The sequence below is a fragment of the Lepidochelys olivacea genome (assembly GCF_965140295.1).
Source record: "Lepidochelys olivacea isolate rLepOli2 genome assembly, chromosome: 2".
In the NCBI taxonomy this organism is placed as follows: Eukaryota; Metazoa; Chordata; order Testudines; family Cheloniidae; genus Lepidochelys; species Lepidochelys olivacea.
The window spans coordinates 238,405,506-238,428,061 of NC_140412.1; the positions used below are offsets into that span (position 1 = coordinate 238,405,506).

The window sequence follows — 22,556 nt, forward strand, 5'->3', positions numbered from 1 at the left end:
TTCAGACCATACCAGCTTATGCGCCTTCTAGAGGAGGCAGACGAATCCCCACAGGAGCTGGAGAAACAGTCTTATGTGACCTTTTCCTCAGTATACTTGATGGGGAGCAACTCCTGTCTTCAGAGAGGCACCAGCTCCAGAGTGCAAAACAGCAACATTCTCAGAACCCCAGGGCAACCCCCAATCCAACATAGGCTTCAATGCCAAAGCAAGCCACATGGCCTGTTTGAGGTGATTCCTCACCACCTTGGTCCATTTTGTGAACAATATGCAAATTGAATACTGCTCCTTGATGTGGGCTTCACCTAAGTACAGCAACCCCCGTGTGTGAGGATCGTTGTTGGGGATCACTCCCCCACACGATGGACAATGTTTAAACCCTGCTGAGGGCATCGCTGGGCAAATACTTAATCTAAAGCTAACTAACACTATACTAAGGGTACTAATTAACTATTGTGACAAGTTCCTCCTCTGACTTGGTGGGTCCTGTGCTTATTGGCGGATTTGCTTGCCTCAGAGATTCATGTCAGCCCTCAGTTTGGCCACTTTTGCTAGCGGCTCAAACCTGCCATTCACTCAGCTAACCTCATCACTGGCCAGCCTGGGAAAAAGAAAGGAGAACAATCCCTGCAGTCTCTGCTGATCGACCATGTGGGTTGGGGAACAGCCCAGAGACCTTCCCCTCTAGTGGAATCCACAATCCAGGTCAACTCCTCCTGTGTCTGATCAGGAGTTGGGAGGTTTGGGGGGAACCTGGGCCCACCCTCTACTCCAGGCTCCAGCCCAGGGCCCTGTAGACTGCAGATGTCTAGAGTGCCTCCTGGAACAGCTGCACAACAGCTACAACTCCCTGGGCTACTTCCCCATGGCCTCCTCCCAACACCTTCTTTATCCTCACCACAGGATCTTCCTCCTGGTGTCTGATAATGCTTGTACTCCTCAGTCCTCCAGCAGTATACCTTCGCACTCTCAGCTCCTAGGGCTTCTTGCTCCCAGCTCCTCACATGCCCACCACAAACTGAAGTGAGGTCCTTTTTAAACTCAGGTGCCCTGATTAGTCAGCCTGCCCTAATTGATTCTAGCAGCTTCTTAATTGGCTCCAGGTGTCCTAATTAGCTTGCCTGAATTTGTTCTAGCAAGTTCCTTCTTCTTCTGGAACTGCCCCGGTTACCTTACCCAGGGAAAATGGACCTGCTTAATCTGGGACTAATATATCTGACTTCTAACACTCTCCTGTAGCCATCTGGCCTGACCCTGTCACACTATATACAACTAGAAAAAGCCATTACGAAAAAGAGAGATTGTGAGGTTAGGAACCACAAAGAGCTCCGACTCCAGCCACAGGAGATAAGAAGGAATTGAGAGGGATTGAGGCAGTGCTGGCTCATATAGCTCGGGAAAGACTGTGAGCACGAGGTATGAGTGCTGCCTCCTATGGGTACTGGTAGTCAAAATTCTCTGGCTCTGGGGTGCTGTGTGCACGTGCGCACACACACACCCATCCACCTACCCACCCCCCTAAAGGGAATACATGGCTGCATCCACTGAAAGAATAGGAGTATTATGCAGCAGCTGTATTATGTATATCAGGGCCCTTGTGAGAAGGGACGAGTTGTGAGTTACAATGCAAGGAGAAAAGATAGCAGTCTTGTCAGTATGAAGGTGGGTTCACAGGTTTGGATAAGGGTGGGGCTTATGGGAGACCAATGATAGTAATGCATTCCAAAGCCAAGCACCCAGCCCCAGTTACCCCAAAGTTCAAATGCAAAACTGATAGCAGCATCCATCAGTGTAGATACATAGAAAGAAGTGGTCTGTTAAGGTAGACACAGCCCATACATTAACATCAGCATCCTGAACTATACTTAAAAGCAAATAGAAATAAGTGCATCATGCCAAGGATAAATGTAATATGCTCAACACCAGTAGCACCACTGAGCAAGCAAGATGCCACATTCTGCACAAGATTAAACTTCCAGGTGGTCTTTTAGGATAGCTCCAAATAGCAGGCAATATAAAGATCCAATCTAGAGGTGGGGAAGGCATAGAGAACCATGGCAATGGCTGTATACACCTGTGGAATTTTTTATGCATCCATTACTATAGCATCTATAGTAGATTCTACATACACAAATTAAAAGGTGTCCGTGAGAGATGGATTAGAAACTAGCTAAGAGACAGAGAGGAGTCAGTTAAACCTGCTGAGGATAGTGGTTAAAACACTGGAAACTGCTGAAGCTTTGATTACACTACATTAGTGGTATCACTGTTGCTAACAACTGATGACACCAGTGGGAATTCTGTCCAATGATTTTTTAGTGTGGACAACGTTGTATACTTTATAGCAGGGGTTGGCAACCTATGGCACACATGCCAAAGATGGCACGTGAGCTGATTTTTAATGGCACGCTGCTGCCTGCCAGGTCCCAGTTGCCAGCCCCACTCAGCCCGCTGCCGAACCCAGGCTGGGACCCCGGCAGGCAGCAGCGTGCCATTAAAAATCCTGCCCCCCCCCCACCGCAGGGGCAGGGTGAAGAAGCTTGGTCCTGCTGGCTGCTGCTGCAGGGCAGGCAAGGTTCCCCCCCTCCCCCGCCATGCTGGGTTCCTGCCCCTCCTCCTCTCCCTCCCTGCCGCTGATCAGCTGATGGCCCTTGCGAGGGAGGGGGATAAGCAGAGCAGGAGAAGAGGTGGGGATGGGGCCTTGGGGAAGAGGGCGGGAATCAGGGCGTATCCCTTCCAGCCCCCTGCAGCGAGCTGCTCCGGGCAGGGGGCTGGGAGCACCCCCACGACCCTAGCCCACACCCCCAGTCCTCTGCCCTGACTCCTGCACCCTCCTCACCCCCTCCCCCAGCCCTCTGCCCTGATCCTGGCACCCGTCACCCCCTCCCCCAGCCCTCTGCCCTGACCCCAGCACCCCCCATACACCCCAGCCTCCTGCCCTGACCTCTGCACCCTCCCATGACCCCAGCCTTTACTCCAGCCCCCCACACATACCCAGCCCCCGCACACCCCATGCCCTGACTCCTGCACCCTCCTCATACACCCCCAGCCCCCTGCCCTGACTCCTGCACCTCCCACACACTATGCCCTGACTCTTGCACCCCCCACATTCTCACCCCACCCTAAGCACCAAAGGGAGCTCCTGTACCACCACCCCCAGATTCCTGCCTGTACCCCTCGCACCAAATGGGAGCTGCCCAGGTAAGCACTCCACACCCAAACCTCCTGCCCCAATCCTGAGCCCCTTCCCTCATTTTAGCTCCTGGCCAGACCCTGCATCCCAACCCCCAGCCTGCTCCTTCACCCCCAGACCTGTGCTCAGTGCACTTCCACCCTCAGTTCAGTGCAAAGAGAGAGGAAGAGAATGGGCTAGAACAAGGGAGAAGGTAGGTACCCACTCTATGTGGGCAGGGCTGGGATCCCAGGCTGGCAGCGGGCTGAGCAGGGCTGGCAGCCAGGACCCTGGCTGGCAGGAGCCGGCAGACAGAACTCCAGATTGGCAGTGGGCTGAGTGGCAGCGGGCTGAGCTGCTTAGCTCACTGCCGGTCTGAGGTCCCGGCCGCCGGTCCCACTCAGCCTGCTGCCAGTTTGGGGTTCCGGCTGCCAGCCACTTGCCAGCCGGGGGCCTGGCCACAGACCCCGCTCAGTCTGCTGCCGGCCTAGGTGAACAGAAACCCAGGCTGGCAGTGGGCTGAGCAGGCCGGCAGCGTAAGATCAGCATTTTAATTTAATTTTAAATGAAGCTTCTTAAACATTTTGAAAGCCTTGTTTACTTTACATATGACAATAGTTTAGCTATATAATATATAGACTTCTAGAGAAAGACCTTCTAAAAAACGTTAAAATGTATTACTGGCACGCTAAATCTTAAATTAAAGTGAATAAATGAAGACTCGGCACAGCACTTCTGAAAGGTTGCCGACCCCTGCTTTATAGTTTTATTCAAAAAAAAAAAAGAAATACTCCTATGCCAATTATTAGTAAATTATATTATTTAAATTCTCTGATAAGCTTGTAAAGGAATTCTCCCTGAGGGAAACACATAATTGGCTTAAAAGTGCCATGGAATGGTTTATTTTTTATTATGTAAAACATCAACAGCATTATAAATATGTATATGCTACTATATATTTTCAACAACAGTCATCTTTTTTTTTTTTTTTTTTTGCTTTGGGAGCCTCTTATTTGTCAGACAATTTCTTTTCAGCTAACAAACATTTGACATGATGCACTACAACATTAGGGTTACTTCAGTAATGCATTAATCACAGTTGATAGACTTTAGGCAAAGTATTCTAATTTAATAAAAATTCTTGAAAGTTGTTATCCACATAAAAAAATATCTTGGAATACTGCAACTCAAATTCAAAACAAACAACAATAATTCGTAAAGAAGAAATTATTTAAGTTTTAAACAACATCAAATAGACTAATTCAGGGGACTTATACTCCAAAAAGAGCAAATAAAAAAGTCTGAGAAAGGGGAGGAAGATAAGAATGTCCAGAGTTTCAGAATCTCAATATGTGAGTTAATTAGCTAAATTTCAATACCTGAGTCTTCAGCATTTTTTATAATAAAAGAACTGTTAAAATTGATTTGCTTACCTTTATGTATTTTACTAGTTTCTGAATTTGCCAGTATTCGGATGGCAAATCAGTGTTTCCTTCCTGGTGACGTTCAGGCTGCTTTTCATCTTCCTCACTCTCAGAGGAACTTTGACTAATTTCATCAGATTTTTCTGACACTTTACTAGCAACAAAAAGACAAAATCACTTACTTTAAGTATTTATTGACTAATGTAAACAGACACAGGTATAACAAATTGGACAAGATTTTTCTCATTTTAAACTTAATTAGAAAAAAAACACTCATAATTCGATTTACCAGCTATTGAACAAGATTACAATTACTGTATGTGCTAAAAAACAGGACAAGAATGGAATTAAAGGGAGAAAAATGAATATGCTATACCGTTTTGAAACTGATTGTCCTTTAATAGGTCCAGGGGAAAGGATATTGGCTTTTTTCTTGCTTTCTGGAACAATAGCTCTGTTTTCTTTTTCTTCTTTGATAACTTCATTTGCAGCTTTGTCACTGAAAATATTTGTTTTTGTTAAACATCTTATTTTACAGTTCAAAATATTGTATCTGGTCTTCAATATCTGCACAACAATATCAGTATACAAATGTGTGTAAATTAATCTGTGTAATGATCTTCATTAAGAAGTTACACTCTGTTTAAATTGATCAACTCTGCTGCACAGTATGATAATTGAAGTATTTTTTCCACAGTACATTTTCAGTGGGATTAAATAGAAAGAGAGTATTATAAAAATTAGCAGCAGAAGTTGTTGGATTTGAAATGAAAAGATTTTATTTAGGTGCCTAAATTTCTATTCAGACACAGTTTTGAGGATTCATAGCATACCAAGAATTGTCTAAACAAGATACAGTACAACTTCACTGATTATTATTTGTTTGTTTTCGGTAGAGCCGAGTTTATACTTGCTGATTCCTCACGTAAGGCTCAGTCCTTGCCCCCAAAAAGTTTACCTCATAAAAAACAAAACAAAAAAAGACAATCAGTAGGGAAGGAGGTATGGGTCAACATTTTCAAACCTGGTTTCCTAAAGTTAGGCTTCTAAATCCAAATTTAGGCATCTAAATAAAATGGCCTGATTTTCAAGGTACAGTGGACCGGCAATTCTCATTGATTCAGACAGAATTTGTGGTTGCTCAACACTTCCAAAAACTCAGGCAACTTACACTTAAGTATGCAAATCAAGATTTAGGTGCCTAAATTCAGGCATCCAGAGTTGAAAATTTTGGCTACAACATAAGTAAAACAGTCAATGTTTTAATTGGCCAAATAAAATTCTAAACACTTTTTTTTCATTTTGTGAGATATATAAATCACCTATGCAAATCAGCGTGTAGGCATTGCAACAGAAGTTGTCCTTTAGGAAGACCTGAATGAGAAGAGGGTAGGAGCCTTCTCAGTTTGCTAATCTGTAGTTCAATAATCTCATCAAGACAAAAACCAAACAAAACATAGCATTCTTTTTCTCAACAAAGTTAATAGTATCTCACTGATTATCCTATTTATAGATTCATAGGTTCCAAGGCCAGAAGGGATCATTCTGATACTCTAGTCTGATCCGCTGTATGACACAGGCCACACAACTCCCCCAAAATCATTCCATTTGAACTAGAACATATTTTTTTAAAAAAAACAAAACAAATTTTGATTTAAAAATTGCCAGTGATGGAAAATTCAGCACAACCCTTGGTAAATTGTTCCAATAGTTAATTACCCTCACTGTTAAAAATGTACACCTTATTTCCAGTCTGAATTTGTCTAGCTTCAACTTCCAGCCATTGGATCACATTATACCTTTCTCCACTACTCTAAAGAACTCTGGGTAGAGACCGTTGAATCGTGGAAGTCAACGAATGGCTATGCAGGTGGTGTCGGAGAGAAGGCTTTGGATTCTTTGACCATGGGATGGTGTTCCAAGAAGGAGGAGTGCTAGGCAGAGACGGGCTCCACCTAACGAAGAGAGGGAAGAAAATCTTCGCAAGCAGGCCGGCTAACCTAGTGAGGAGGGCTTTAAACTAGGTTCACTGGGGGAAGGAGACCAAAGCCCTGAGGTAAGTGGGGAAGTGGGATACCAGGAGGAAGCACGAGCAGGAGCGCGCGAGAGGGCAGGGCTCCTGCCCCATACTGAGAAAGAGGGACGATCAGCGAGTTATCTCAAGTGCCTATACACAAATGTAAGAAGCCTGGGAAACAAGCAGGGAGAACTGGAAGTCCTGGCACAGTCAAGGAATTATGATGTGATTGGAATAAGAGAGACTTGGTGGGATAAATCACATGACTGGAGTACTGTCATGGATGGATATAAACTGTTCAGGAAGGACAGGCAGGGCAGAAAAGGTGGGGGAGTTGCACTGTATGTAATGGAGCAGTATGACTGCTCAGAGTTCAAGTATGAAACTGCAGAAAAACCTGAGTGTCTCTGGATTAAGTTTAGAAGTGTGAGCAACAAGGGTGATGTCGTGGTGGGAGTCTGCTATAGACCACTGGACCAGGGGGATGAGGTGGATGAGGCCTTCTTCCGGCAACTCACAGAAGTTACTAGATCGCAGGCCCTGGTTCTCATGGAAGACTTCAATCACCCTGATATCTGCTGGGAGAGCAATACAGCGGTGTACAGACAATCCAGGAAGTTTTTGGAAAGTGTAGGGGACAATTTCCTGGTGCAAGTGCTGGAGGAACCAACTAGGGGCAGAGCTCTTCCTGACCTGCTGCTCACAAACAAGGAAGAATTAGTAGGGGAAGCGAAAGTGGATGGGAACCTGGGAGGCAGTGACCATGAGATGGTCGAGTTCAGGATCCTGACACAGGGAAGAAAGGAGAGCAGCAGAATACGGACCCTGGACTTCAGAAAAGCAGACTTTGACTCCCTCCGGGAACTGATGGGCAGGATCCCTGGGAGAATAACATGAGGGGGAAAGAAGTCCAGGAGAGCTGGCTGTATTTTAAAGAATCCTTATTGAGGTTACAGGGACAAACCATCCCAATGTGTAAAAAGAACAGTAAATATGGCAGACGACCAGCTTGGATTAATAGTGAAATCCTTGCTGACCTTAAACACAAAAAAGAAGCTTATAAGAAGTGGAAGATTGGACAAATGACCAGGGAGGAGTACAAAAATATTGCTCAGGCATGCAGGAGTGAAATCAGGAAGGCCAAATCACAATTGGAGTTGCAGCTAGCAAGGGATGTTAATAGTAACAAGAAGGTTTCTTCAGGTATGTTAGCAACAAGAAGAAAGTCAAGGAAAGTGTGGGCCCCTTACCGAATGAGGGAGGCAATCTAGTGACAGAGGATGTGGAAAATGCTAATGTACTCTATGCTTTTTTTGCCTCTGTATTCACGAACAAGGTCAGCTCCCAGACTACTGCACTGGGCAGCACAGTATGGGGAGGAGGTGACCAGCCCTCTGTGGAGAAAGTAGTGGTTCAGGAGTATTTAGAAAAGCTGGATAAGCACAAGTCCATGGGGCCGGATGCACTGCATCCGAGGGTGCTAAAGGAGTTGGCAGATGTGACTGCAGAGCCATTGGCCATTATCTTTGAAAACTCATGGCGATCGGGGGAAGTCCCGGACGATTGGAAAAAGGCTAATGTAGTGCCCATCTTTAAAAAAGGGAAGAAGCAGAATCCTGGGAACTACAGGCCAGTCAGCCTCACCTCAGTCCCTGGAATAATTATGGAGCAGGTCCTCAAGGAATCAATTCTGAAGCACTTAGAGGAGAGGAAAGTGATCAGGAACAGTCAGCATGGATTCACCAAGGGCAAGTCATGCCTGACTAATCTAATTGCCTTCTATGATGAGATAACTGGCTCTGTGGATGAAGGGAAAGCAGTGGACATGTTGTTCCTTGACTTTAGCAAAGCTTTTGACATGGTCTCCCACAGTATTCTTGCCAGAAAGTTAAAGAAGTATGGGCTGGATGAATGGACTATAAGGTGGATAGAAAGCTGGCTAGATCATTGGGCTCAACAGGTAGTGATCAGTGGCTCCATGTCTAGTTGGCAGCCAGTATCAAGCAGAGTGCCCCAAGGGTCGGTCCTCGGGCTGGTTTGGTTCAATATCTTCATAAATGATCTGGAGGATGGTGTGGATTGCACCCTCAGCAAGTTTGCAGATGACACTAAACTGGGAGGAGAGGTAGATACACTGGAGGAGGTAGGGATAGGATACAGAGGGCCCTAGACAAATTAGAGGATTGGGCCAAAAGAAATCTGATGAGGTTCAACAAGGACAAGTGCAGAGTCCTGCACTTAGGATGGAAGAATCCCATGCACCGCTACAGACTAGGGACCGAATGGCTCGGCAGCAGTTCTGCAGAAAAGAACCTGGGGTTACAGTGGACGAGAAGCTGGATATGAGTCAACAGTGTGCCCTTATTGCCAAGAAGGCCAATGGCATTTTGGGATGTATATGTAGGGGCATTGCCAGCAGTTCGAGGGACGTGATCGTTCCCCTCTATTCGGCATTGGTGACGCCTCATCTGGAGTACTGTGTCCAATTTTGGGCCCCACACTACAAAAAGGATGTGGAAAAATTGGAAAAGGTCCAGCGGAGGGCAACAAAAATGATTAGGGGACTGGTACACATGACTTATGAGGAGAGGCTGAGGGAACTGGGATTGTTTAGTCTGCGGAAGAGAAGAATGAGGGGGGATTTGATTTGATAGCTGCTTTCAACTACCTGAAAGGGGGTTCCAAAGAGGATGGATCTAGACTGTTCTCAGTGGTAGCTGATGACAGAACAAGGAGTAATGGTCTCAAGTTGCAGGGGGGATATTTAGGTTGGATATTAGGAAAAACTTTTTCATTAGGAGGGTAGTGAAACACTGGAATGCGTTAGCTAGGGAGGTGGTGGAATCTCCTTCCTTTGAGGTTTTTAAGGTCAGGCTTGACAAAGCCCTATCTGGGATGATTTAGTTGGGGACTGATCCTGCTTTGAGCAGGGGGTTGGACTAGATGACCTCCTGAGGTCCCTTCCAACCCTGATATTTTATGATTCTATGATTATCAAATATTTGTTCCCCATATAGGCACTTACAGGCTGTAATCAAGTCACCTCTTAACCTTCTCTTTGTTAAACTAACTAGATTGAACTCTTTGAGTCCATCACTATAAGACATGTTTTCTAATCTTATAATTCTTCTCATGGCTCTTCTCTGAACCCTCTCCAATTTATCAACATACTTCTTGAATTGTGGGCACCAGAACTGGACACAGTGTTCCAGTAATAGTTGCGCTAGTGCCAAACATAGAGGTAAAATAACCTCTCCACTCCTACTTGATATACCCCTCTTTATGCATCCCAGGATCACATTAGCCCTCTTGGCCACAGTGTCGCACTAGGGTCTGCCAACGTGGACCTCTTTACAGGATCACTCTCATATTATGCAGTATCAGAATAAATAATTAAAACTAAACAGCTGTTAAAACTGATTGTGCGTTGTCCTTGTCCCATCCTAACTAGCAAAAGCCTTGACTGTCAGCATTACAGCTCAACCAATCAGGAAGCAGAAAGCAAGATCTGTCAGTTGCTGTACTTATGCCCCCATCCAGCCACTTTCTTTCATTGGTTTGCTTCCTGCATGCTGGAACCATGGAACACTAATTACCTCTTCTTCCTGTTCTACTAGCCCTTTTCCTTTCTTCTTTCCTTGTAGAAGAAGAAAAAGACTGAATGAAGAATGAAAGAGACAAAAGGAGGGGGGGGGAGAATAAAGAGTTCATAAAGAGAAGAGAAGCAACAAGGAACACCATTCCTCTTCTACTTTTCATAGTCCCAGCATCTTTACTGTAAGTAAACTCTCTTCTGGGTTTTCTACTGCTTGCTGTGTCCACTGTTAGCCAAGATTATTGCCATATAGGTTAGGAGAAGTGTGTTGTAGGACAAGGGAAGCTTACTTACTGCAATATGGTTTATTATAGTCCTCTTCTCTCCTCAGAAAGTGTTGCTTGGAATAGGTTGTCTATTCCTTCCTGCCTTAGAAAGAACTTGTAATTGAGGGAAATGGCTGAATTGAGGCTCAAGTACTGCAGATGACTGCAAAATCTTGCTGCCTCCTTCCTGACAGGTGGAGCGCCATCATGATGACATTCCAGGCTGCTGTCAGGTAGGATGGCAGAAAAGGACTATAAGAAACTGGATTACAAGTGAGCAATCTTCCCTTAAAATGTTTTATAGGAGCAGGTCCCTGAATTTTATTTTGTATTTGTTTAGTTTATTTTCAATTTAAAAAAAAAATCAGACATACACTGCTAATTCAGACTAATGATTTGGAAACACAAAGTCTACTGTAAAACTCAGTTTTTCAAATAACTACATACTCCTGGGAACCAGTGAGCCCAACGTTCTTCCACTTCAGAGATGGTTCTAATTTCTTGTCAATGGGTTTGCTTTTTACAAGAGGACTCTTGGTCTTCTCAAACACATTCTTTTCTGAATAATCGTAAATCTTCTGGGATTGGCCTGAATCCTCAGCATCAACTATTTCCATATGGTGATAATGCTTTTCATACGTTGGTTCTTCAGAAAAAGTATAATCCTATAAAAAATGGAGAAATGGTTTGTCAATCATATTGCCACATGAAAAATACACATTAAAATAAGTTATAAGAAGAAATCCCAGGATACGTTACTTTAACAATTATATATGGCATATGCAGAACTTCAAATGCATTCTATTGTGTACATTTAAATTGCCTTTCAAAGAATGCAGTATCCATATTAATTTGAAAATTCCGAGGGTGAATACATTTGCCACCATATACAAACTGAAATGTATTTAAAAACAAAGTTATAAGCTAAATTTAGAAATTCTTGAACTTACTCTAAAGGTGCATTTTTTCCCATTGCTAATCTGCGACACCAGCAGTACTACAGAATCCAATTTCAAACCAGTTTTAATAGTCCAGTTTTGCAAACTCTCTCACTCTGCTTTCAACAGACTACTTGTATAAGGGCTATTTTCATGAGTAAAGCATTTGCAGGATCAGGTCCTTAGTTTTTAATCTTTAATTAGAAATAAAATAATCCACTCTGTGAATGAGTGCTGATCCCTACTTGGACAGTGAGGCTTGAAACACTGGCTCATATCTCAAGAATACATCCAACTCTACCACATGGTGTGGAGTGTTTGTTGCCATTATAAAATATGCTATCCCCCACAAAAATTATGTTACAAATAAGTTAATTAATATGCTGATTGGTTTTAAGTTAGTATGTTAATTTTTTTAAAGTAAAATTAATATAAATATTTTCTCTTTATATTTTTTCTGTTTTGCCTTTGAAGTGTGTTTCGGTACAATCTCATGTAGGGAGCTGAATGGCCTTACAAAACCAACAATTGGCTCTGTCTAGTACCAGGGTTTTTCAAAGCATCAACAACAGAACACCTACTGCCTCTTGTGAACTCTTATTTCCTACTGGACTATTCAGCTTTGACAGGAAAGATAACTTATGCTCTTTCATTATTATTATTCCAGCTGTCACTAACATGTATCCAAGCAGTGACATTATTTTATGGACCTGGTCCAAAGCAGTTTTAAAGACACTGTCAAAGTGTGGCCTGCCTCCTATTAGTCTGTGATCGGAATTAACTGTCCCATGCATGCTGACCCAAATGTCTAACACTTAGCTAACTCATGTTAACTAACACATTTTAAAAATGTAATCTAGACAAAGTAGATTGCCTTTAACACATGCTAAAATGGTCAAGTTAAAGCCTGGGGGGAATCCTAGTCAGGCCATAACTTAACCATTTTAGCACATGTTAAAGGCAGTATGCTTCTTACAGCTAACCTGTGGTAACATCTTTAACATTGACTCTAACATCACACCTTTAAATGTTAGTCTAGACAAGGCCAATAAGGCAATACAAAGCTGATTAGCTTTGCAATATATGTGAGGTAATGAACTCTTTGAAGCTATTCCTCACTGTCGAAAATGCATAAAAAAAAAGTTACCTTCCTCTCGTAACTGTTGTTCTTCGAGATGTGTTGCATATGTCTATTTCGATAGGTGTGTGTGCGCGTGCCGCATGCACGATCGTCGGAAGGTTTTTCCCGTAGCGGTACCCATCAGGTCAGCTGTGGAGCCCCCTGGAGTGGTGCCTTCATGGTGGTGTATATAGGTTCCTGCCAACCTGCCGCCTGCTCAGTTCCTTCTTGCCAGTCTGTTCCGACAGAGAGGTCGGCAGGTGGGTCTTGGAATGGACATGAGCAACACATTTTGAAGAATAACAGTTACGAGAGGTAGGTAACCGTTTTTTCTTCAAGTGATTGCTCATGTGAATTCCAATAAGTGACTCCCAAGCAGTTTCCCCAGAAGAGGGGTTGGAGTTCACCTGGTTGCTGAATGCAGGACTGCCCTGCCAAAGGCTGTATCGTCCCTCGCCTATTGGGTGATGGCATAGTGCAACATGAAGGTGTGGATGGAAGACCATGTTGCTATCTTGCATATGTCCTGGATAGTGACCTGCACAAGGAATGCTGCGGATGAAGCCTGCGCTTTTGTGGAGTGCTCCGTCAGCGGAGGGGCTGGAATCTTAGCTAGCTCATAGCACGTTCTGATGCAGGACATGATCCACGATGAAATGCGCTGGGACGAAACGGGAAGCCCCTTCATTCTCTCTGCTATTGCAATAAAGAGCTGTGGTGACTTATAAAACGGCTTTGTGCACTTGATGTAGAAGGCTAGGGCTGCCTGACATCCCAAGAATGAAGCATTCGCTCTGTTACTGGCATGTAGCTTAGGGAAGAACACAGGTAAAAATATGGCCAGGTTCACAAGCTGGAATAATGAAACTGGGACACTACCTTTGGTAGAAATGACTGTACAGGGGGGCTCGGAAGTCAGCGCTCTGAGCTCAGAGACCCTTCAGGCCGTGGTTATGGCCACCAGAAAGGCCAGCTTCCAGGAAAGTTCCCTGAGGGAGTCAGAGTCTGCTTTTCTGAAGTCCAGAGGGAAGGTTGCCATGGGCTCAAAAGGGGGCCTCATGAGCGTAGACAGGACCATCCTGTCAATCCAGGAAGTTTTTGGAAAGTATAGGGGACAATTTCCTGGTGCAAGTGCTGGAGGAACCAACTAGGGGCAGAGCTCTTCTTGACCTGCTGCTCACAAACAAGGAAGAATTAGTAGGGGAAGCGAAAGTGGATGGGAACCTGGGAGGCAGTGACCATGAGATGGTCGAGTTCAGGATCCTGACACAGGGAAGAAAGGAGAGCAGCAGAATACGGACCCTGGACTTCAGAAAAGCAGACTTTGACTCCCTCCGGGAACTGATGGGCAGGATCCCTGGGAGAATAACATGAGGGAGAAAGAAGTCCAGGAGAGCTGGCTGTATTTTAAAGAATCCTTATTGAGGTTGCAGGAACAAACCATCCCGATGTGTAGAAAGAATAGTAGATATGGCAGGCAACCAGCTTGGCTTAACAGTGAAATTCTTGCTAATCTTATTAAACACAAAAAAGAAGCTTATAAGAAGTGGAAGACTGGACAAATGACCAGGGAGGAGTATAAAAGTACTGCTCAGGCATGCAGGAGTGAAATCAGGAAGGCCAAATCACACCTGGAGTTGCAGGTAGCAAGGGATGTTAATAGTAACAAGAAGGGTTTCTTCAGGTATGTTAGCAACAAGAAGAAGTTCAAGGAAAGTGTGGGCCCCTTACTGAATGGGGGAGGCAACCTAGTGACAGAGGATGTGGAAAAAGCTAAAATACTCAATACTTTTTTTGCCTCTGTCTTCACGAACAAGGTCAGCTCCTAGACTACTGAACTGGGCAGCACAGTATGGGGAGGAGGTGACCAGCCCTCTGTGGAGAAAGAAGTGGTTCGGGAGTATTTAGAAAAGCTGGACGAGCACAAGTCCATGGGGCCGGATGCACTGCATCCAAGGGTGCTAAAGGAGTTGGCGGATGTGACTGCAGAGCAATTGGCCATTATCTTTGAAAACTTATGGTGATCGGGGGAGGACCTAGATGACTGGAAAAAGGCTAATGTAGTGCCCATTTTTAAAAAAGGAAAGGAGGAGGATCCTGGGAACTACAGGCCAGTCAGCCTCACCTCAGTCCCTGGAAAAATCATGGAGCAGGTCCTCAAAAGGAATCAATTCTGAAGCACTTAGAGGAGAGGAAAGTTATCAGGAATAGTCAGCATGGATTCAGCAAGGGCAAGTCATGCCTGACTAACCTAATTGCCTTCTATGATGAGATAACTGGCTCTGTGAATGAGGGGAAAGCAGTGGAGATGGTATTCCTTGACTTTAGCAAAGCTTTTGATATGGTCTCCCACAGTATTCTTGCCAGCAAGTTAAAGAAGTATGGGCTGGATGAATGGACTATAAGGTGGATAGAAAGCTGGCTAGATCATCGGGCTCAACAGGTAGCGATCAATGGCTCCATGTCTAGTTGGCAGCTGGTATCAAGTGGAGTGCCCCAAGGGTCGGTCCTCGGGCTGGTTTGGTTCAATATCTTCATTAATGGTCTGGAGGATGGTGTGGATTGCACCCTCAGCAAGTTTGCAGATGACACTAAACTGGGAGGAGAGGTAGATACACTGGAGGGTAGGGATAGGATACAGAGGGCCCTAGACAAATTAGAGGATTGGGCCAAAAGAAATCTGATGAGGTTCAACAAGGACAAGTGCAGAGTTCTGCACTTAGGATGGAAGAATCCCATGCACTGCTACAGACTAGAGACTGAGTGGCTAGGCAGCAGTTCTGCAGAAAAGGACCTGGGGTTACAGTGGACGAGAAGCTGGATATGAGTCAACTGTGTGCCCTTGTTGCCAAGAAATCTAACGGCATTTTGGGCTGTATAAGTAGGATCATTGCCAGCAGATCGAGGGACTATTTGGCATTGGTGAAGCCTCATCTGGAGAACTGTGTTCAATTTTGGGCCCCACACTACAAGAAAGATGTGGAAAAATTGGAAATGGTCCAGTGGAGGGCAACAAAAATGATTAGGGGGCTGGAGCACATGACTTATGAGGAGAGGCTGAGGGAACGGAGATTGTTTAGTCTGCAGAAGAGAAGAATGAGGGGGGATTTGATAGCTGCTTTCAACTACCTGAAAGGGGATTCCAAAGAGGATGGATCTAGACTGTTCTCAGTAGTACCAGATGACAGAACAAGGAGTAATGGTTTCAAGTTGCAGTGGGGGAGGTTTTGGTTGGATATTAGGAAAAACTTTTTTCACTAGGAGGGTGGTGAAGCACTGGAATGGGTTATCTGGAGAGGTGGTGGAATCTCCTTCCTTTGAGGTTTTTAAGGTCAGGCTTGACAAAGCCCTATCTGGGATGATTTAGTTGGGGATTGGTCCTGCTTTGAGCAGGGGGTTGGACTAGATGACCTCCTGAGGTCCCTTCCAACCCTGATATTCTATGATTCTATGACCAGGTTGAGATTGCACTGGGGAATGAGCTGCCACGCCTGGGGATAAAGCCTGTCCAAGCCCTTGAGAATCCACCATGGGATTCCCGAAGACTGACCTACCTGCTGCCCCTGGGTGGAAGGCTGAAATGAGAGCCAGGTGTACCTTGAGAGATGATATTGCCAATCCCTGCTGCATGAGGTACAGTAGGTATTCCAAAATAAGGGGAATTGATGCTTGCTGCGGAGGGTTGCCCATCTGCAGAAACCAGACGGAAAATCGCTTCCACTTTGGCAGGTACGTGGCATGAGTGGAGGGTTTCCTACTTCCCAGTCGAACTTCCCTAACTGAGTCAGAACACTGACGATCTAGCAAGTTCAACCATGGAGTTTCCAAGCCATGAGGAGGAGAGACTCCAGGTTGGGATGTTGTAGACAGCCGTGGTCCTGTGTGATGGGGGCCAGGCACATGGGGAAGGGCTACTGGTCTGTCCACTGAAAGGTTCAATAGTATGGTGAACCAGTGCTGGCGGGGCCACACTGGCGCTATGAGGATCAAGGAAGTCCTGTCCCGGCGAGCCTTGAGGAGGGCTTTGTGTATGAGAGGGAAGGGTGGGAATGCATACAGCTGATGATTCGTCCATGAAAGGTGAAAGGCTTCTGCAACGGAGCCTGGGCTGTAGTTCAGAAAGGAGCAGAACTGCTGGCACTTTCTGTTGCTCTGCATTGCAAACAGGTCTGGGTGGGGAAAGCCCCACCTCTGGGAGATCGAGAGCACGATGTCCACCTGGAGGGACCATTCTTGACTGTGAAACGAACGGCTGAGGCTATCAGCTAGCCCATTTTGCACTCCCAGAAGGTATGACGCCTCTAGGTGTATCAAGTGGGCGATGCAAAAGTCCCACAGCCTGAGAGCTTCCTGGCACAGGGGAGAGGAGTGAGCACCACCCTGTTTGTTTATATAGAACATCGCTGTGGTGTTGTCAGTCATCACTGACACACATGCACCCTGAAGGTGGGCCTGGAACACTTGGCATGCCAGACGAACTGCCCTCAGCTCCCTTACATTGATGTGCAGCGATAGTTCTGCATGGGACCGTAGGCCTTGGGTTCTGATATTGCCCAGGTGCACTCCCCAACTGAGCGCCGAGGCATCCATGACCAGCAATAGCGTAGGTTGGGGTTTGGCAAAGGGTACTCCCCACAGACCACTTGTGGCTGTAGCCACCAGCAGATAGACTCGAGAATGCAAGGAAGGAGGATAACTATTCTGTCCAGTGGGTCCCTGCTGGGCCTGTGCACCTGCGCCAACCACGCCTGGAGGGGCCAAAGGTGCAATCAGGTGTGCTGGACCATGTCTATGCAACTGCCATATGCCCCAGTAGTTTCATGCAATTTCTGGCTATCGTTGTGGGGACTGGCAAAGGTTCTTGATTATATCTGAGTGCATGGAAGTGCAGCTTGGGCAGGAAAGCCCTGGCTTGCATGGAGTCCAAGAGAGCTCCTATGAATTCTATTCTCTGCGTCGGAGCTAGTGTGGATTTGGGCATGTTCAATATGAGGCCCAGCCTGAGGAAGGTGGCCTGAGCCACAAACATATGCTCCTCTGCCTGTGCTTGCGATATGGACTTGATTTCCAGGTATGGGAAAACTTGCATCTGACATTAGTGGAGGAAGGCTGCCAGGATCGCCATACATTTCGTGAATCATAGAATATCAGGGTTGGAAGGGACCTCAGGAGGTCATCTAGTCCAACCCCCTGCTCAAAGCAGGACCAATCCCCAATTAAATCATCCCAGCCAAGGCTTTGTCAAGCCTAACCTTAAAAACTTCTAAGGAAGGAGATTCTACCACCTCCCTAGGTAACGCATTCCAGTGTTTCACCACCCTCCTAGTGAAAAAGTTTTTCCTAATATCCAATCTAAACCTCCCCCACTCCAACTTGAGACCATTACTCCTTGTCCTGTCCTCTTCTACCACTGAGAATAGTCTAGAACCATCCTCTCTGGAACCAACTCTCAGGTAGTTGAAAGCAGCTATCAAATCCCCCCTCATTCTTCTCTTCTGCAGGCTAAACAATCCCAGCTCCCTCAGCCTCTCCTCATAAGTCATGTGTTCCAGACCCCTAATCATTTTTGTTGCCCTTTGCTGGACTCTCTCCAATTTATCCACATCCTTCTTGTAGTGTGGGGCCCAAAACTCAACACAGTACTCCAGATGAGGCCTCACCAATGTCGAATAGAGGGGAACGATCACGTCCCTCGATCTGCTGGCAATGCCCCTACTTATACATCCCAAAATGCCATTGGCCTTCTTGGCAACAAGGGCACAGTGCTGACTCATATCCAGCTTCTCGTCCACTGTCACCCCTAGGTCCTTTTCCGCAGAACTGCTGCCTAGCCATTCGGTCCCTAGTCTGTAGCTGTGCATCGGGTTCTTCTGTCCTAAGTGCAGGACCCTGCACTTATCCTTATTGAACCTCATCAGATTTCTTTTGGCCCAATCCTCCAATTTGTCTAGGTCCCTCTGTATCCTATCCCTGCCCTCTAGCATATCTACCACTCCTCCCAGTTTAGTATCATCCGCAAATTTGCTGAGAGTGCAATCCACACCATCCTCCAGATCATTTATGAAGATATTGAACAAAACCAGCCCCAGGACCGACCCCTGGGGCACTCCACTTGACACCAGCTGCCAACTAGACATGGAGCCATTGATCACTACCCATTGAGCCCAACAATCTAGCCAACTTTCTACCCACCTTATAATGCATTTATTCAGCCCATACTTCTTTAACTTGCTGACAAGAATACTGTGGGAGACGGTGTCAAAAGCTTTGCTAAAGTCAAGAAACAATACATCCACTGCTTTCCCTTCATCCACAGAACCAGTAATCTCATCATAGAAGGTGATTAGATTAGTCAGGCATGACCTTCCCTTGGTGAATCCATGTTGACTGTTCCTGATCACTTTCCTCTCATGTAAGTGTTTCAGGATTGATTCGTTGAGGACCTACTCCATGATTTTTCTGGGGACTGAGGTGAGGCTGACTGGCCTGTAGTTCCCAGGATCCTCCTTCTTCCCTTTTTTAAAGATTGGCACTACATTAGCCTTTTTCCAGTCATCTGGGACTTCCCCCGTTCGCCACGAGTTTTCAAAGATAAATACCTGGGGGGCGCCGAAAACCCAAATGGGAGCACCCTGAACTGGTAACTCTGGCCAGTGATCACAAAGTGAAGAAATCGTCTATGGGCCAGGATAATGGAGATATGAAAGTACGCATCTTTCAAGTCGAGGGTGATGTACCAGTCCCCCGGATCCAGGGAAGGAATGATGGAGGCCAGGGAGAGCATGCGAAACTTCACTTTCTTTATGAATGTGTTGAGGTCTTGCAGATCCAAGATAGGCCAGAGCCCACCCTTGGCCTTGGGGATGAGGAAATAGTGGGAGTAGAACCCCTTGCCCTGAATGTCTGAGGAACCTCCTCTATTGCCTCTAGAATGAGGAGCAATTGCACCTCCTGCAGAAGGGAGTTGTTCGTGAGAAGGGTTCCTGAAGAGGGACGGGGAAGGGGGGTGGGAGGGAACAGAATTGGATACAATATCCCACCTCAACCGTGCTCAGAACCCAGCCATCTGATGTGATCTGGGACCAAGCATGGTAGAAGTGGGACAGTCGATTCACAAAGAAGGGGTAAGGATCTGAGCTCGGTACTGGTGCTCCATCCTTGAGCACATCTTCAAAAGTTTGGCATTGGGCCAGGGGGCTGTTTTGAAGAACCCTGGCCTTGGTCTGGGCAGGACTGTGACGGGCACCTCCAACTATTCCTGCCCCATCTCCTGGACGAGTCTCACCTCGGGGGCCCTGAACAGAAGTGGGATGGGGGCTGAGGCTTGAATGACTTTCTTTGGGGTGCAGAAGTGTGGATCACTAAAGACTTTAGAGTCACCCATGAGTCTTTAAGACTGTGCAAGCGAGATTCAGTATTTTGGGCAAACAAGCCTGCAGAGTCGAAGGGCAGGTCCTGGATAGTGTTCTGGACCTCTGGTGGTATACCCGACACCTGTAGCCACGTGCTGCATCTCATTGTAATGGAGGTGGTCATAGTCCAAGCCGCCACATCTGCCGCATCTAATGCAGTCTGGAGGGAGGTTCTTGAGACCACCCTGCCCTCCTCTAGAATTGCATTAAACTCCTTGTGTGATTCAGCTGGGAGCAACTCCTGAAACTTTGCTAATGCACTCCAGGAATCGAAAGCATAGTGACTGAGTACCACTTGCTGGTTGGCAACATGAAGCTGGAATCTCCCAGTTGAGTCGACCTTCTGGCCAAAAAGGTCCAGCTTCTTAGTGTCCCATGACTTTGGAGCAGGATCCAGCTGCCCCTGCTGCTCCTTATGACTTTCCGAGTCAACCACGAGAGTCCCTGGTTGGGAGTGGGTGAAAAGGTGTTCATACCCTTTCTGCAGCACAAAATATCGTCTCTCCACCCCTTTTGTGGTGGATGGTATTGAGGCTGGGGTTTGCCAGAGCACCCTCATAGTGTGCTGGATAGTTCTTATCAAGGGCAACGCCACCTTAGATGGACCCTCCGGGGCAAGGACATCCACCATTGGGTCCAACTTCTCTGTGACCTCCTCCGCCTGAAGGTTTAGGTTTAGGGCCACCCTCCTAAGGAGGTCCTGGTGTCCCATGGTGTTCATTGCTGGTAGAGTGGTGGTGGTGCCTGCCAGTGCCTTGTCCAGTGAGGAGGAGGCCTATGGGACCGGGTCTTCCTGACCTTCCGGCTCCCTAGAGACTCAGTTGGGTGCATCAGTCCCCCCACCCTCAACTGGAAGTGGTCCAGTACCACTGGCGGCGCGGGCTCGGATGCTGCACCGGAGTGTGAAGGCCCAGAATCCTTGTCCCGTGTGGGGTCCTCTGGAGCCCTGGCGTTGTAGCATGACACCAATGTCACTGAGGGGGAAGCACGGGGTGTGGATGCCTTCAATGAGGACCTGGAGCCCTGACTCTGAGTCTGATGATAGGCCCAAGGAGTCCAAAAAGGCCACTGTACTGGGTCCTGCCACTGGGGTGGCCAGGATACTGCCGGTGCTGACGAGTCCACGACTCTATGGTGCCGGCACCGGTGCCGGGATTGTGAGTGGTACCAGCTGTGTTGGGAGACAGAAGACTCAACCTCCAAGTCGAAAGACTACTCTGAGCCCGACCATGGGGGGGCAGAGCCCAATGGTGCCAGGGAGCGGCTGAGGTGATGGGGAGCGGCGCTGAAACGTGATGGGCTTGCCCTGATGGTGAACAGGGGGCGGTGCCACCATCGGTGTCATGAAGAGTGCCGGAGATGGTGCCACATAAATGCTGTCATATGCCGTAGATGGTGCCATCGTCGGTGCCGCTGATGGTGCCTGAACTTGGGCCGACATCTGGAGCAGTGCCGGTGCTTGCATCTTTGGGGCTGGGGACTGTGCCATCATGGCAATAAGGTCCCGCGCTGCCTTGTGGTATGGAGGGGAGGGGAGATTGAGATCTTCCTCCAATTCCCCCCGAGTTTGGGAATCCACCGGCACTGGACTCAAGGGACCTCCGGTTGGGGCCAGAGTCAACAGTGCCGGGTCTTGAAGGCCAGCCTGTGGGTGTCCCGCCGCGGGACACACCCCGCTGGAATTCCCTTGGGGCTTCTTGACGGGGGAACGACCCCTGTCCGCCTTCTTTTTCTTATGCAGCACTGGGGACTGTGAGCGGTGCTGCCTGCTAGAGCTGGCTTTACAAGCCAGGGATTGGTGCTGATGCTTCTTGGAGGAGTCCTTTCTTGGTGCCGGGGCGTCCCACACTGAGCCCGGGGCACTGTGCACTGATGATGCCAGTGCTGTTTCCGGTACTGGCTGAGGGCGGAGGGCCAACACCATCAGAAGGAGCTTTAAATGATAGTCCCACTCTCTTTTAGTCCTGGGTCTAAAACTCCTGCAAACTGAGCATTTGTTTGTCTGATGACCTTCTCCTAGGCACTTAAGACAAGCAGTGTGCAGATCGCCTCTGGGCATAGGTTTCATACACCTCTCACAAACCTTAAACCCCTGCAACCGAGGCATGCCACGGTCCCTGGGGAAAACTGGGGGGGCGGATGGGGGGCAAAGTAAGCTTAAATAACTAACTACTGTAACTACAACTCAATTAAACTATTTACAAATAAGAAAAAGTGGAACCACTGGGTAGCCACCTGCAAATGCAAGAGACTGAGCTGCTTCAACGACTGTCACTGGCGGTAAGGAGGAACTGAGCAGGTGGCAGGTCAGCAGGGACCTATATACACAGTCATGAAGGCGCCATTCCAGGGGGCTCCACAGCCAACCCGACAGGTACCACTAGGGGAAAAACCTTCCGACGATCGTGCACGCAGCGCACACACCCCCATCCCCCCCATTGGAATACACATAAGCAATCACTTGAAGAAGAACTATCGTTTCCTCTAAAGAACCATTTATTTTATCTCAGAGAAACAATCATAACAACTGAGCTGCAACTTAATTACATTTAGACAGAGTGAGAAATGTAGCGGCTGTCCAGAGACACCAACATCTTTAGAGCTTTTTTGTT

At 47.0% G+C, this 22,556-nt stretch overlaps 1 protein-coding gene and 1 long non-coding RNA gene across 3 annotated transcripts in view; one reads left to right on the plus strand and one right to left on the minus strand.

Moving 5' to 3' along the window:
- The window catches only part of ODAD2 (outer dynein arm docking complex subunit 2), a 192,166-nt gene that overhangs the window by 143,722 nt on the left and 25,888 nt on the right, over positions 1-22,556 (minus strand). For both annotated transcript variants that reach the window (XM_084620409.1, XM_084620410.1), the window contains exons 8-10: positions 10,922-11,139; positions 4,973-5,095; positions 4,606-4,750 (exon numbers count right to left, since the gene is read on the minus strand). In XM_084620409.1, the coding sequence (XP_084476535.1) occupies positions 4,606-4,750; positions 4,973-5,095; positions 10,922-11,139 (486 nt within the window). The remainder of the gene's footprint in view (positions 1-4,605; positions 4,751-4,972; positions 5,096-10,921; positions 11,140-22,556) is intronic.
- Positions 1-22,556, plus strand: part of LOC311516399 — a 73,834-nt gene that overhangs the window by 28,170 nt on the left and 23,108 nt on the right. The window lies entirely within an intron of this gene.